This window comes from Sylvia atricapilla, chromosome Z, assembly GCF_009819655.1.
Source record: "Sylvia atricapilla isolate bSylAtr1 chromosome Z, bSylAtr1.pri, whole genome shotgun sequence".
In the NCBI taxonomy this organism is placed as follows: domain Eukaryota; kingdom Metazoa; phylum Chordata; class Aves; order Passeriformes; family Sylviidae; genus Sylvia; species Sylvia atricapilla.
In genome coordinates, this window is record NC_089174.1 from 82,197,592 (window position 1) to 82,211,716 (window position 14,125).

Genomic DNA, 14,125 nt, shown 5'->3' on the forward strand with positions numbered 1-14,125 from the left:
TATATGCAAGGTGATCCTTCAGTATCTGTTTCTGTAAGTTGTTCTATTGAATTTTCTTTCCAGTGTGTGTTTGCTGCTGTTGGGAAAGGCATATACGTATATAATCTTCAAATGAAGCGTGTGATTGCCTGCCAGAGAACTGCTCATGACTCCTCTGTGCTGCACATTGAGAAGCTTCCAAACAGGTACAAAACACAGCAATAACATATTGTTAATGCAATAAAGAAAAACAAAACCTGGAAGACTGACTCGAGACAAACTGCAAAGCTATGTTGGATTTCTAGGGCAGGGACTTGATCTTCTTTTTTGAAGATTTTGAAGTTTGAGCTGCTTTTATTAGGTAGAGCTTGTTGATCTGATTTTGGAAAATTTGTCTTTGTAATTCAGTGGGAAAACCTATATTCCAGTATAGGAATACTGCAGTGGTACACAGGCTGAAAATATCTCAGCTCTTTTCAAAATCAGATTTGATGAGGCACTTTTGTCTGTATTGTGAAAATACAGCTTAATGGCATTTTACTTCTAGAAAACAAAGGCATGTAGCATATTCATAATGTATTTTTCACTAAATGTTTTGTAACTCTTGAAACATTTTAACAAAAAAAAAAAAAAAACAAAACCAACCACCTTTTTTTAAAGTTTTAAAGTAGTTTTTGTTTGTTAGTGCAGAATTTTTAGCTGGAACTTGTATTTACAGCCAACTTGGATAAGTTGCTGCATACACATGTATATGCTGATAGTAGTGTTAGATCTCATTATGTTCTTGTTCAAGGGGGCAAAGTCTGCCAGTAGATAAAAACTGAGGCCTTGGTCTTGTAAATGCATATGTTCTAAGATGTTCTAAATGTGTCAGGAAACAGAGTAGCTTTCCTTTAATTATTCTTCCGTCAGAAAAAAACAGAGTTTTACTTAATGAAAGTAAACTTACAGAAACCAATTAGTGAAACTGTGTTTGCAGAGTCTAGACTGATTATATTTTGGTTTACATAGTGGTATGGTTTTAATAAGGGGTTGAAATAGTTTGGTTTTTTCCACTTATTCTACAAGTCTGTTGTAGTTGTTTTGCTACTAATGAATTTTGTTTTCTGTGGAACATCTGCTACACTTAAGAGTTCTAGTAAATTTGTGTGGAACCTGAGGCACTGTCTCTTTCATAGAAGCATCATAAGGTGATTTACACAGGTGAGTATCCATGCTGGTGTTGCTTACCAACTGTTTTTACAGGCAGCTGATCTCCTGTTCAGAAGATGGCAGTGTGCGCATTTGGGAGCTCAGAGAGAAGCAGCAGCTGCCAGCTGAGCCAGTTCCGACAGGTTTGCTCATAGTGGGGAGTGAAAGGAACATTTAAAATCCCAGTAGTCACCATACAGGAATAGAGAGGTTTTCAGGCTTTGTAAAGAGAGAAATACCTTGTGTTTATCCGATTGATTACAGTTGCGGGAGGGAAACTGAAGAGACTGTGGGTGTACAAATCCTCCAAGATCTGACATGGGATCTGAAGGTCCAGCTGAAGCAATTCTGTGCTATAAAGCTTACACTTAGAATTTACAATTGTATGAACCGTTTAAAAAAAAATGACCTGACAAACTGTGATCCTTTCCTCCTTGTACCAAACAGTACTGAATTCTATACCATACCAGAGTAAATAGTTGCAGGACCTTGTGACAAAGCTTGCAGATAAGCAGCTGGCACAAAAGAAAAGTGTTTTCCACACCTCCTCTTTGAACTTGGAATGATATTGAGGCTTAGTTTGAAGCTGTATCCAAACTCACATACTGCCTCTGGGCACTGCAGTCCTCAGAGCTAGTTGACAGTGTTTCAGGAAGCATTTTCTGCAAGTACAGACATTCACAGAATCACGGAAAGATAAGGTTGGAAGGTACTACAGTGGGTCATGTTGTCCAGCTTCCCTGCGCAAACAGGGTCATCCTGGATCACATGGCACAGGTGGTTCAAGAGTATTCACAGTGAGGGAGACTGCACAGCCTCTGGGCAGCATGTTCTGGTGCTCAGTCACCCATACACTAAAGTGTTTTCTCTTATTCAGGTGGAACTTCTTGTGCATCAGTGTCTGCCCGTTGCCTCTTGTCCTACTACTCAGCACCTCTGAGAAGAGCCTGATCCACTCTCTTGATACCCTCCCTTCAGATACTGATAGACATTGATGTAGTCCCTTCTCAAGGCTGATCAGGCCCAGTTTCCTCAGCCTATCCAGGTGCTCCAATCCTCTCATCATTTTTGCAGCCTTCTGGTTGACCTGCTTGCTTGTCCTGAGGAGCCCAGAACTGGACACAGCACTCTTAGGGAGACCTCACTAAGGCTGAGTACAGGGACAGGATCACCTTCCATGACCTGCTGCCAAGCCTCTTCCTAATGTCCCCAGGATCCCATTGGCCTTCTTGGCCACCAGGACACACTGCTGGCTCATGGACAGCTTGTTGTCCACCAGGACCCCCAGGTCTTTCTCCTCAGAGCTGCCCCCCAGCAGGTCAGCCCAAGGCTGTGCTGGTCCCTGGGGTTGTTCTTCTCCAGGAGCAGGACCCTGCACTTGCCTTTGCTGAATTACAGATGGTTCTTCTCTGCAACCTGCCGAGGTGCTTCTCAAGGGCTGCATGGCACTCGGGGTGTTGGCCATTCCTCCCAGCTCTGTGTCCTTAGGGAATTTGCTGAGCACATTCCACCTTGTGGATGTCAGTTCTGGGCCCAGTACTGAACCTTGGGGAACACAGCCAGTGACAGGCCTCCAAAGAGACCCTGTGCCACTATTTATGATCCTCTGGGATCTGTTGTTCAGCCAGTTCTCAATCCACCTTACTGTCAACTGATCTAGCCCACATCCCTGAGTTTGTCAATGAGGATGTTTTGACCATGTTGAAATCCCTGCTGAAGTCAAGGAGACAATATGCACTACTTTCCTTTCATCCATTAAAGTAGTTGTTTCATTGTAGAAGGCAATGAGGTTCAGACATGAATTACCTTTATTAAACCTATGCTGCCTATTCCTGATCATCATAATGTCATCCATGTGAATAGAGATGGTCTCCAGAATGAGGTGCTCTGTCATTTTCTCAGGGATTGAGGTGAGACTGACTGGCTGGTAGTTTCCTGGGTCCTCCTTCTTGCCCCTTTTGAACACCAGGGTGACATTTGGTTGTTTTCAATCTTCAGCACCTCTCCTAATCTCCATGACCTTTTAAAGATGATCATCAGTGGCCTTGCAGCAGTGTCCACCAGCTCTCTGAGCACTTGTGGATGCATCCACTCAGGGCCCACACACTTGTGAATGTCAGGTTTGCCTAGATGGCTTCTAACCTAATCCTCCCTGATCAAGGGAAAGTCTTCCTTCCAACATTCCTTTAGCCTGGACTCTTGGATGATAGAATACTGAGGGCTGGTCTTGTCACTGAAGACTGAAGCAAAGTACAGTACCTGACTTCTCTGCATTCTGGTCTGCCAGGGTCCCTCCCTCCATTTAGTAAAAGGCCCACATTACCCTTTTTCCTTTTTCCTAGTTTTCCTTTTGTTCTTGATGTATTTGAAGAAGCCCTTGTTGTTTTTTGACATCCTTGGCCAATTTTAATTCCAGATGGGTCTTGCCTTGTCTCATTTTTACTTACTCTGACAGTCTCTCTATTAATTTCAAGTGGCCTGACCTGTCTTCCATCTCCCGTGTATTTCCTGCTTATGTTTGAGTGATGACAGTTCCTTTGTAGTACTTGCTACTCTTTGACCAAGCTCCCCTGCACACTGGCAGTTGTGGTCTTCAGCAGGTGCTCTGGACAATCTAATTAGTATCAAGGGCTGGGAACAGCAACAGACTGTTGCTCTTCTGTAGGAATTTTTTTATTCAAGGTGCGAATATTTTTCTTAATGTATCTTTTGTTCTGTTAGAGGCTGCTTATCTCTTGTTGGTAACTTTGGAAAAAATTTTTTTGCTGCCTGAGTTGATTTAGAAACACTTTTTCAGGAATATTCTGTCTTTAGCATTACTGGTGACAGGCTGATCTACACAGTGACAAGTGGTATTTGGTTTCATGTTAGAAATTCATAACTTCTATGAATCAATACTTTTGGAAAAAACCTTAGGGAGATAATGCTGTTGATTTGCACTGTTTTTTATTCTAGGCATCCCCTGAGAAGTTGTTCATCTCACCAGTTATCTCTCTTGCACCAGGACCATGGTTTAGCACAATTCTTGTTTTATGTGATAGGGCTGAGGGAAGGATTGAGAATAAACTGCATATTAACTGCATAATAACTGCATTCCCAAAGGGCTGCACAGTACAATGCTTCAGTCTTTTTGCCGTACAGAGTGTCCTGCTTTTAGATTTTATGTGGCTTTTGTAGTTTTCTCTTTAGCTAGAAGAAACAAATTATATTTGTGATTTTTGCCAAAATAAGATCTTTTTTTCCCCTCTCAGGGTTTTTCAACATGTGGGGATTTGGAAGGGCAAACAAGCAGGCAAACCAAGCTGCTAAGAAGATGCATGAGAGTACACCTGTGTATTTCTTGGAGCTGGTTGGTGATTTGATTGGTCATTCATCAGCTGTGCAGGTAGGTCAGCTTTAATAAGAATGAGAAAATGTGAATGTTAGTAAGTAACATAAATTTGGCATTTCTTGAACTGTAACTTCTGACTGTCTGTCTCTGGAGGCTAGGAGCACATTGTGTGGTATCTTTAGTGCAGTGTGAAAACAGCAATACATGCTGACTTAATGACAACTCGCTCACTGATGCCTGAGGACTGTGTTTGCACATATGTGCTAGAGAAAATCTGACAGAGTATTTGGCTTCATTTATAGACTGCAGACAGTACAGCTGGGAACCATGTACATCACCCAGATTTCATCTTAAATCACAACCTAAACAAGGGCTCCTACAAAAAAAACCACAACAAAACACATTGAGTAATTTCTTAGTCCTCTGTGCTGTGAGCATTAAGGAGGTTACCAGTATTACCAGTATTATTCCATACTACAAAAATAGCGTGTGTTTGTTTTAAATGGCACCTTCCCTCCACACTTTCCTGTCACAACCTACTGGAGGAACAAAGCGCTTTGTTGGAGTGGACTTCTACACACATTCTTGGCAGGAGCAGGGGAAAGGGCAGCTAGAAGGGGATGGTATGTTTCTAGAGTGGCTTTGCTCACAAGCATTTGTGAGAGTGTGGATTTCAGAACTGCTGCCTTTCTTTAAAGGCTAAGGTGAACTTTTCTGCTAAAGAGATTTCTGCAAGGCTCTCTTTCTGCCATCTTTCTTGTGAAAAACTGTTGGAAGGGGTCTTATTATCCACTTGGAAGGTTGCTATCTAGGAAAGAGGACATGGTGTGTAGTTCAGCAAGAGACACAAAGGTGAAAGGCATATGTTGGATCTTGGCTGAGATGCAGAGCAAAGGAGTAACAGACATGATGGTAGATGTGGTTTCCTGCAATGTCCACATATGGAAATTTTTGGGGTTTTTTTAACTCTTTTTTTGAAAATTTTGGGGTTTTTTTTAACAGATAGGAGCTGTTGAGGCAGAAAATGTTGAATAGTGATGAAATGTGATGGCCGAGGTGAGAGCTTGGCAGACTGTGTCTGCTGGATCCTGTAGCTTTTAAGTGACCATTCCTAAGGCAGGTAGGCTTTGGCCTGAATATCCCAGACATATCCCTTTAACAAACTGAAGAATCAGGGCATTGTGAGCATGGCATAGTGACATCACTGGTTCCATTGGCTGTCATGTTGAACTGCAGTTAGTAGTTAATTTTAGGCAGTCTTGTGAAGATCTCAGAAGTCAGGGGTTAACTAATGATTTGTCAGCTCCATTGGTCTTGCAAAATCCTTCCACTGATGCTGTACTTCCCTACAGTGTTGTGTTTCTTGCTCGTTTGACTTCCTCTGTGTGTGACTAAGCATGTGCTGATGTCTGTCACAGTTGTTTGATCTTTCCAGGCCTGCTCCTAGTACCCTACTGTGTTCTAGGGAGGAGGGGAGACAGTGTACCCAGTGAACAGAACACTGTGGCTTCTGCTCCCAAGAAACCAGATCAGAGTTCATGCAAATCATTCGCTCTTCTACTGCTGACTTGAAACAAGTTTCCTCAGGATTCTGTCCTTTAGCTTTCCTGTCTATAGGGCTTTACTGTTTGTTTTAGATGGAGATCTTTCAGTATAAAGGGCCTAAAGTTTGTTTTTGTGTAGCAATGTTCAAAAGTTGTTTTTGTGTAGCAATTTTATGGCATCTCAAACATACAGACAGTATACAATTTTGTATTCCAGTCTATAAGTAGAGCCATTTCAGATACATGTATTTGTTTAGTCCAGCTATACACTAAATAATTAAGCAAGTTGACCATCTCATGCAAGCATCATGGTAATAATAGTTGTTTCATTGCAGATGTTCCTGTACTTTGGTGAACTGGGATTGGCTACATGCTCTGCTGACCACCTCATTATTTTGTGGAAGGATGGTGAACGAGAATCTAGCCTCCGCAGTTTAACACTATTTAAAAAATTGGCACAAAGTGGTGATTTGCAGCTCAGACTTTAAATTGTTTGAATACAGGCTGCATATATGTAAACTGGATATGTGTTAAACAAGAGTGTAAAGGTACGTCTGAACTACTGGGAATCAGACTAATAGTAAGGCTTACACTTAATGTCATGTGTTATACTGGAACTTGTTTTATTTGCTACTCTTCTCAAAGGAAAATACTGCATTTTAGTATTCTCTGTCAGCAGAAATAGTCTTCTCTTGAAAGACTGAAGGTACTGATGACTCATTAGAGTTTCTAATATTATTCCAAATGTTTAAAATTATCACGAGTGATTGTCAAAATTAAGAATTGTGAAATACTTTAGATGAATCATAATTAAAGTAGTTGAGGGCATCTACAGTGCTAAGTGCAGGAAGAAGGCATGGGAAGAAATCTGCAGCTTCCTGCTTCATCTAATTTATTTCTAGAAGCTGAACTTTCCTCACTGATGGCCCAGATTTATGTGTAAACAGAAAGTCCTGAAAGAAAGCATTCTCAAATAGAAATTTTGCATTTGAAGTTAATATTCTGCACCAATGGTAAAAAGAAAAAAAGGTAATGCCAGTTTGTCAGGTTCCAATTTTTGGCAAACTGAGTTATATAGAAACTGTTTACTAGTAGTAGCTGCAGTTTTACTTGGATTAGCCTACATTACTGGAGTTCATACAGCACTGTTACCACGTCTAGCATGCAGTGTGATTTGTTTAGCTTGATCTTTCCATAGTGCATTCATCAAATTAGTTTGTATCTAGTAGAAAGCATTTGCCTTACCTTGAATTTTCAGAATGTAAAATGCTTTCTTAAGCAAAAGGAGTTGATCTGTTCAATAGTAGTGAAGCTGTGTTTTGCCATCTGAACACTAAATTCTCAGCTGAAGTCTGACTTCAGAGACATCTGCACCAAGTTTGTAAGGGTAGACAGTATTTCAGAGTTAAAAAATAAATACCTAGGTACACAGGTACTAAGAGTCTTGAGATAGCAGCAGCTAAACAGGAGTAGGGGAAGAAATGCAAACTAAAACATAAAGCTCAAACCACAGCAACAAAAACACAAAAGCAAAAAACTAATCAACAAGACAGACAAGCAAATAATCCCCTCCCTCTCCTCCCAACAACAAACCAGAAAATGAAGCAAAGTTAAACCCAGAACTAATACAAAGAAAGTGTGAGAGAGGACAAAATAATGAGTGGTACATTACCATTTGAACAGAGGAGAGCCAGGGAGAAGTGAAAGTTTGTGAACTTAGTGGTCATAAAACTATGTAGAAGAGGATGCTACTATCATCAGGTCTACTCAGAAGATACAGCACTTAAGTGGCGTAGGCATAAGTCTTGTGCAACTTTTCAGTCCCATCTCTTCCCTTTGCATCAATGAGAATTGTTTTCAGTACAGGAAACTACACGGCTATAATTCCAGACTTAAGATACAGTAGCTGCAGTAAGTGTGATTAAAACAAAGGGCTAAGCAGATTCTTGCAAGAGCAGAAGCAAAAGGAGAAAGCTCCTAGCTTCCTGGGAGAAACCAAAAAGCCTTTTAGACTTGGTTTCCCCTGCAGCAGTGGGCACTTGCCTTTCTCCTACCACTCAGAAGCCCAACTTTGCCTTTGGAGTGTAATTATGACACCATAATCTTCTCTGGAAAGCAGGGCAGAGGAGCAGTAAGATTTTGAGTTACAGTTTTTCCCTATCTTAGTCAAGTTGTACAGCTAATGTTACCTGAGTATAGAGCTCAAAATAATGTATTTCAAAACCACAAAACAGAGAGAGTTGTGAAATTACCCTCTCCTTTCAATTCAGGGAGGTTAAATCAGTGTTAAACTTGATCTGCATGTTCTTTGCTAAGGCTGGCTATTCTGTTGACCATGTAGGAAAGGCATTTGGATTACAGTTGAGGATAACAGCCTTTGGGTATATTTGGTATTACGGCTGAGAAAGGAAGCATGTTAAGTCTACATTGCTTCAGCTTCTCTTCATCAGCAGATGTTGCATTTTTTGGGTCACTCAGGAGAAGTGACCCAAAGTCACTCTGGGGAGTGATCCTCTCTTTGGATCTTTTTTCCTTGTTTTAATTGCAAAATAACTATTTGTTTTTATATAATCCTTGTGTGTACACATTGTTATGACACCTTTACAGTGAAAGCTTATCAAACTTTGTTTTTTTGGTCAATTACAACTAGAGAGAAGGAAGAATATATTTTATTGGCTTTTCTTAGAGCATGAAAACAACTATTTCCTTTTTATGTGACTGCTTTTAAGTGAATACTTGGTAGAGAAACAGACCTATTTAACTGAACAGTTCTAGTCACACAACTTGCTGTGCATTTTACAGAGATGTAATTCAGCTTTAAATAGTCCTATATGCATGTGTAAATATTTGTATTTATCAAAAGTGCCATTGTTCTCAGACACGCTCCATTGGCATGTAGCTCTCCCAAGAGTCTCTTCTTTTAAAGATGGTTGACTTAAAAGTACTGAGTTCTTTGTTTTACAAGTGAACTTAAGGTCTAACAGAGAACATAGGTGTATATATCCCACTCCTTTGTTAAATGAGAGTTTATCACTTGCTGTTGGGAGATGGAGTGAGCAGAATTAATTAGATGAGACTTTTTACATCTAACTGATGTCCTAATTTTTTTCCACCTTACAGTAACATTGAATTCCATGTGTTCAATCATGGAAGTAAATACCTTTATCAGACCTGCTCTTAATACTTTTGTACACTGACAACAGCATGAAACAAGCAGTTATTTGTAAACTGAACTAATCTAGGAGATCTGACACACCTGGCAGATGATGATTAATCTGTGCTGGTTTACTTTGCTATTGAAGAGATCTATATCCACACAAATTGCCTTTTTTTTTTTTTCCCTAATAGTCTTACTGTGGGAAGAAACATGAGATCCTGCAAAAATATATTGCTTCTGTATTAATACCTTGGCCTCAGTTCTGGTTCACAAGTTGAACTTTATTTTTTTGATGCCTTCCACTGTTGACATTTTGTTCTGTGTGACAGAAGTGTGACAAAAATTATGAATTAAATGTTTTACATGGATGTGGTCTTACAGTGTTGCTATATTTAACAAATTAACAAAGCTTAAATCTTGGGAAATTCTTTTCTCTAATGCAAATTACAGTGAGGGTTCAGTTATCAGAATAGTTAAGGTACAACCACCAAGAGCACTAGTCCTAAATAAAGAAATGGTAAAAGCAAACAGTATACAGTATAAAAAACAGAAGTTCAACTTCTCTGAATAAAAATTCACTGAAGAATGTTGCCATAGATAACAGGAAAGAATGAATAACCATGCTTGACCAGAAACATCATTTTTCAAAAATACACAATGCGGCATTTTAATACACAGCAACCTGCCTTGGCTATGACAAAAGTAAAGATCTGTTACAATTCTAACAAAAATATAGCTTCTATACATTTTTCTGCACATACATTTTATGAATGTTGCCTTTTGTTTCAGAACTTGGTACAAAACATACAAAAAAAGTTGGCACATATGTAAGCTACCTGCAGTAAACAGCATCGTCACTATTCTTCTGTAGCAATCTATGCTGTTTGCTTTTTTTTCCCCTTTTCCTTTACTCAGTTTGATTTTTGATACAGCACAGGGTAGATGGACTGCTTCTTTAACTGCAGCCACAGCTTTGACAGTCTTGCTTGCAGCCTGGAGTGCACAGTGTTAAAAATCAGCAGTTCTGCTAGTATTTATTTACTGAAAAGTCTGATAATAGTTTAAAATTTAAACTCATGTTCTGCATGCAATTAAAATGAGATGTACAAAAATACACATTTGTGCTTTGAAAGCCTTAGCATAAATTCCATATCTTAGAATGAATGAAGAACTATGTTTGATTTCCAACTGATACACATATTTTGAAGTACTTCTCACATCATAAACCAAATTTTATTAGAAGGATAAAGCAGTACAAATTATAATGCTTTTATAAATTATAGCCTGGAAACTTTTTTTAAAAAGTGACAGGTTCATTCTAGAAGTAGCACAATAAATGAACTTGCCAAAAATTTAGATCAGTTTAATAAAAGTGATGACCATGTTTACAAACACTATTTTTATAAAAAAAGATAGTGATCCAGTGCCACAATAATTTTTGTGTAAAGTTTGGCCAAAACTTGTGTAATAACATCTAAAAGATGACAGAGAATCATGTGGATGGCAGTACCCAGACAGAACATGCTTATTTTCCTGTATTACATAATCAGTTTTAGAGAACATTGACTCCTATCAAGATTTTACATGGAAAAGGAAGAACAGGTGGTGCTCTGAGAGAGACTCTGTAATGAGAAGATTATTTTTAACTTTCTTTTAAAAGAAGGTTAAAAATAAAAGGTTTTAAGAGGTGTCATGTTTGGGTTTTCATGTTTGGGTTTTTTATGTATCCAGTTTATTAACATTTATTTGTTTTGCTGTGCATGTTTTCTTTAGAAGTATGGTTCAGAGAGCTGAAGAACACTGATAGAATTGGAACAAATTTATGCTAGATAAGTGGGAAGTTTTTACCCTTGTTTGTCAGGCTATTCTTACTCTCCTGGTGACTAGATTACCCCTCTCTCTTAAAAACAGTTTTGTGAAGCATTAGTGAATAGAGTTGTATCAATTACAAGATTCAACAAGTGCATATTCAGTATTAGAAAGTAGTTTCAGAAGTACATTTTCTGCCACAAAATATTATTTTCAAAGAGCACTTAGTCGTCTGTGGTTTATATAGCCTCTAAAAACATTTTTCTGTAGAATTCATAGGACCTTAAAAATGAGTAAAATATTTCCTTCATGTCACGCAGTCTTAATTTCACTGGAAAAGCAACATTAAATCCCCTTTGTAGCCAAGAGTTTCTGTAAGTGATTCACAGTGAAACTGGTAGAGGGCAAGAGGTCTGGTTTTCTTGACGTAGTGTCAGTTGTTGTTTTCTGATGGGAGCCTGAGACTCTTGCACTTCAAATCATCCAGTGTTTTCCAGTGTTTGTAGTTATTAGCCAAGTGTTGCATCAAAACAGGCAGATGTGCAAATGCTGAAAGAACAGGAAAAAGAGTTTTACCATATTTATAGCATGGGCAGAAGAACAGCCCAGCCTGATCTGAAATTTGCATTCTCCTATTCTGTTTTTCCTGTTCTTTAAAGTAATACTAAAAGGGGAAAGATTTTCTTTTTTAGTGTGTTTCTCTTTCAAGAAAATCCCTTTCCAAATGGATGGTGACTTTATTGAATTATGCTAACATGCAGCCATGGTGGTCTTAGTTTCTGCTGCTCAGAAGAAATACAGTACTAAAGGAAAAAATACAAAGATGGAAAAGAAGGTTAGTTTTAAGCCATTACTCCCTCTCTACAGAGATTGCCTGGTAAGTATGCAATTTCATAATGTGCAGTGAAACAGGCTTCAGTGTCACGATTGCACAATATTCTGTGCTCTACTGCTTATATATGGGTACTGCCTCTGAAAAAAGTGGAGACAAGGCCATCTTGAGATTAGTCATTTTGGACTGGAGGATTCTCTCTGTCAGAGCAAGGAAGAAAAATCAGTACTTACCATCCCATGCATCAAACATATCTGTTATAAAATAATCAATGAAGGAAATCTGAGACTTGGGAATGCTGCAGGTGTTTCTGTCAAATACTGGCATTACAACAGGCAGACCCTGTCTCTTCTCTTCATCAGTCTAAGAAGACAAAACTCAGTTAGCAACTAGTGCTTTGCTGACTTCCATATTGGAGTAACTTGAGTCAAGGCTTTAGATAAATTGCAGTAGGAGATTTGAGACAAGGCTTAGAACCCCTGAGGTGAACCACCTTAGTTTTACATGTGTTATTTTGTCTGCAACAGGGGCTGAAATCAACATCTCTTCCCTTTCACAAGTACTCCTTATTACTGCAGTCCTGTGATTGCACTTAGCTCTAACAAGACAGAATGCTGTAATCTGGTGATTAGGGTACACCAGCTGAAAATACAGAATATGGGGTTGCAGAGTCCTTCAGCAGAGAACAGGTTTGATCTCTCATTTTTCCACATCTGTAGTGGATGTTGCAAACCATTTGTCTTTTAAGTAAGTGGAGATTGTTGCTGGTTCTACTTCCTCTGCTTGTATTGGGTTATAAGGTGAGTGGCAGTAAAGGTATGCCCTTTAACTGTGTCTCCAACTGGAAGAGGCCTGGTTTTGCTGGTGATCCTCACTATGGTGGAGGATCAGATCACCTCAGCAGTTTCTTAGAATGTAATTCAAAATAATTTTAAGTAGTACAGGCAGCATTTAACACAGCAATTGGCAGCAGAGCAGTCTCCAAAATTAGCAGAGGTGGATAAACAGAAGAGCTCTCTGCACCTCACATTGCTGCAAGAAGCCTAGTGCTTAATTTGGGCAATTTAAAGCTAATTTATGATTCCTTGACTGCTAGGGAAATATAACATAAGTGATCTTTGATCTTTCTTAGGACATGACAGAATTTATACACTGTGATTAAAATGAAATTCAGACATGTCTCAGGTAGTAGCTACAGTTTTCTTTCAGTAGTAACTATCACTTGTGTGACCTTAATTTGAAGGGTAGACATGCCCACTTTTCTTTCTCTCCACTCATAGCTGTTATTTCCACACCATTACTGGCAAATAGAAGCCAAGATTCTATCAGTTGCTAATTAAAGAGCTAAAAGATTGTTTCAGGAAGCTGTTTGCATTTCTGTACGAAAAACTGAATATGAAAAAAGCAAGCTAAGCTTCCAGTACTATCTGGAGACATCCCATGTGATAAGTATTTACAGTGCCCACATGCCTGCACTACTTTTCTGCCTACAATGATAGTAGTTCAGGTTCCATCTTATAAGAGAAAGGCCAATCGCAATAGTTCAGCTGAGGCTTGGATCTTCAGGGAAGGTATTGGGACAGGAAGTTAGGGTGCTGACCATATTGAATTTCCAGTTAAATTGAATAGGACTAATCAAATAGTTTTGGTCAGATGACGCAAGTGCAAAACCTCCTTTTCACCATTCTATACAATGAGCCTCATAATAAGCAGACTAGCTGACTGCTTGGAGTGAATTCTGTGTGTAATTAAGGGGCCAGTTCTGACTGCAGACAAAAAACATATAGCTGGACTCTGTGGTGACACCAGGCAGACCCTGTGTGGAACAGCAGATCAGCCAATGTGCTCTTCCTTACATAATATGCTAGTTAAATCGTAAAAATATACATACCTGTGCAAAGTATTCCTCTGAAATCCTGCCTGCCCATTCGATACACAGCTCTAGGGGGCGACATGGATTTGCTACATCTGCACACTTGATCATCATGCGCTTGATCAGTGTCTGGTTGTCTGGAAAATTCTTTATGTTGGCTGTACATTCAGTGTCACTGCCTTCACTCTGTAAAGGAGAGTTGGTTACAAGGGCCAGTGGCAGCATCCCGTGCTAGCAGGAGCAAGGGCATCATTATCAGCTCTACTGGAATTAAGCACTAAGCAGCCACTCAGTCTGTGGCCTTATAATTCCATGCAGAGCACTGGGAACTTGGAGAAGAAGGTGATGTCTGAGAACTGGAGCCTTTCTAAGTATTTAATGATAAATTGCTAAACCCAAATACATATTA

General features: G+C 39.3%; 3 protein-coding genes across 3 annotated transcripts in view; 1 reads left to right on the forward strand and 2 right to left on the reverse strand.

Annotated features, from left to right (window-relative positions):
• Positions 1-9,570, forward strand: part of WDR41 (WD repeat domain 41) — a 27,325-nt gene extending 17,755 nt beyond the window's left edge. Inside the window, exons 10-13 of the mRNA XM_066340011.1 lie at positions 64-185; positions 1,225-1,313; positions 4,422-4,555; positions 6,381-9,570. Of these exons, the coding sequence (XP_066196108.1) occupies positions 64-185; positions 1,225-1,313; positions 4,422-4,555; positions 6,381-6,533 (498 nt within the window). The 3' untranslated portion in view covers positions 6,534-9,570. The remainder of the gene's footprint in view (positions 1-63; positions 186-1,224; positions 1,314-4,421; positions 4,556-6,380) is intronic.
• CRHBP (corticotropin releasing hormone binding protein) overlaps positions 1-14,125 on the reverse strand; it is a 477,084-nt gene that overhangs the window by 298,557 nt on the left and 164,402 nt on the right. The window lies entirely within an intron of this gene.
• PDE8B (phosphodiesterase 8B) overlaps positions 9,367-14,125 on the reverse strand; it is a 74,442-nt gene continuing 69,683 nt past the window's right edge. The window contains exons 20-22 of the mRNA XM_066340010.1: positions 13,735-13,902; positions 12,077-12,206; positions 9,367-11,560 (exon numbers count right to left, since the gene is read on the reverse strand). Of these exons, the coding sequence (XP_066196107.1) occupies positions 11,445-11,560; positions 12,077-12,206; positions 13,735-13,902 (414 nt within the window). The 3' untranslated portion in view covers positions 9,367-11,444. The remainder of the gene's footprint in view (positions 11,561-12,076; positions 12,207-13,734; positions 13,903-14,125) is intronic.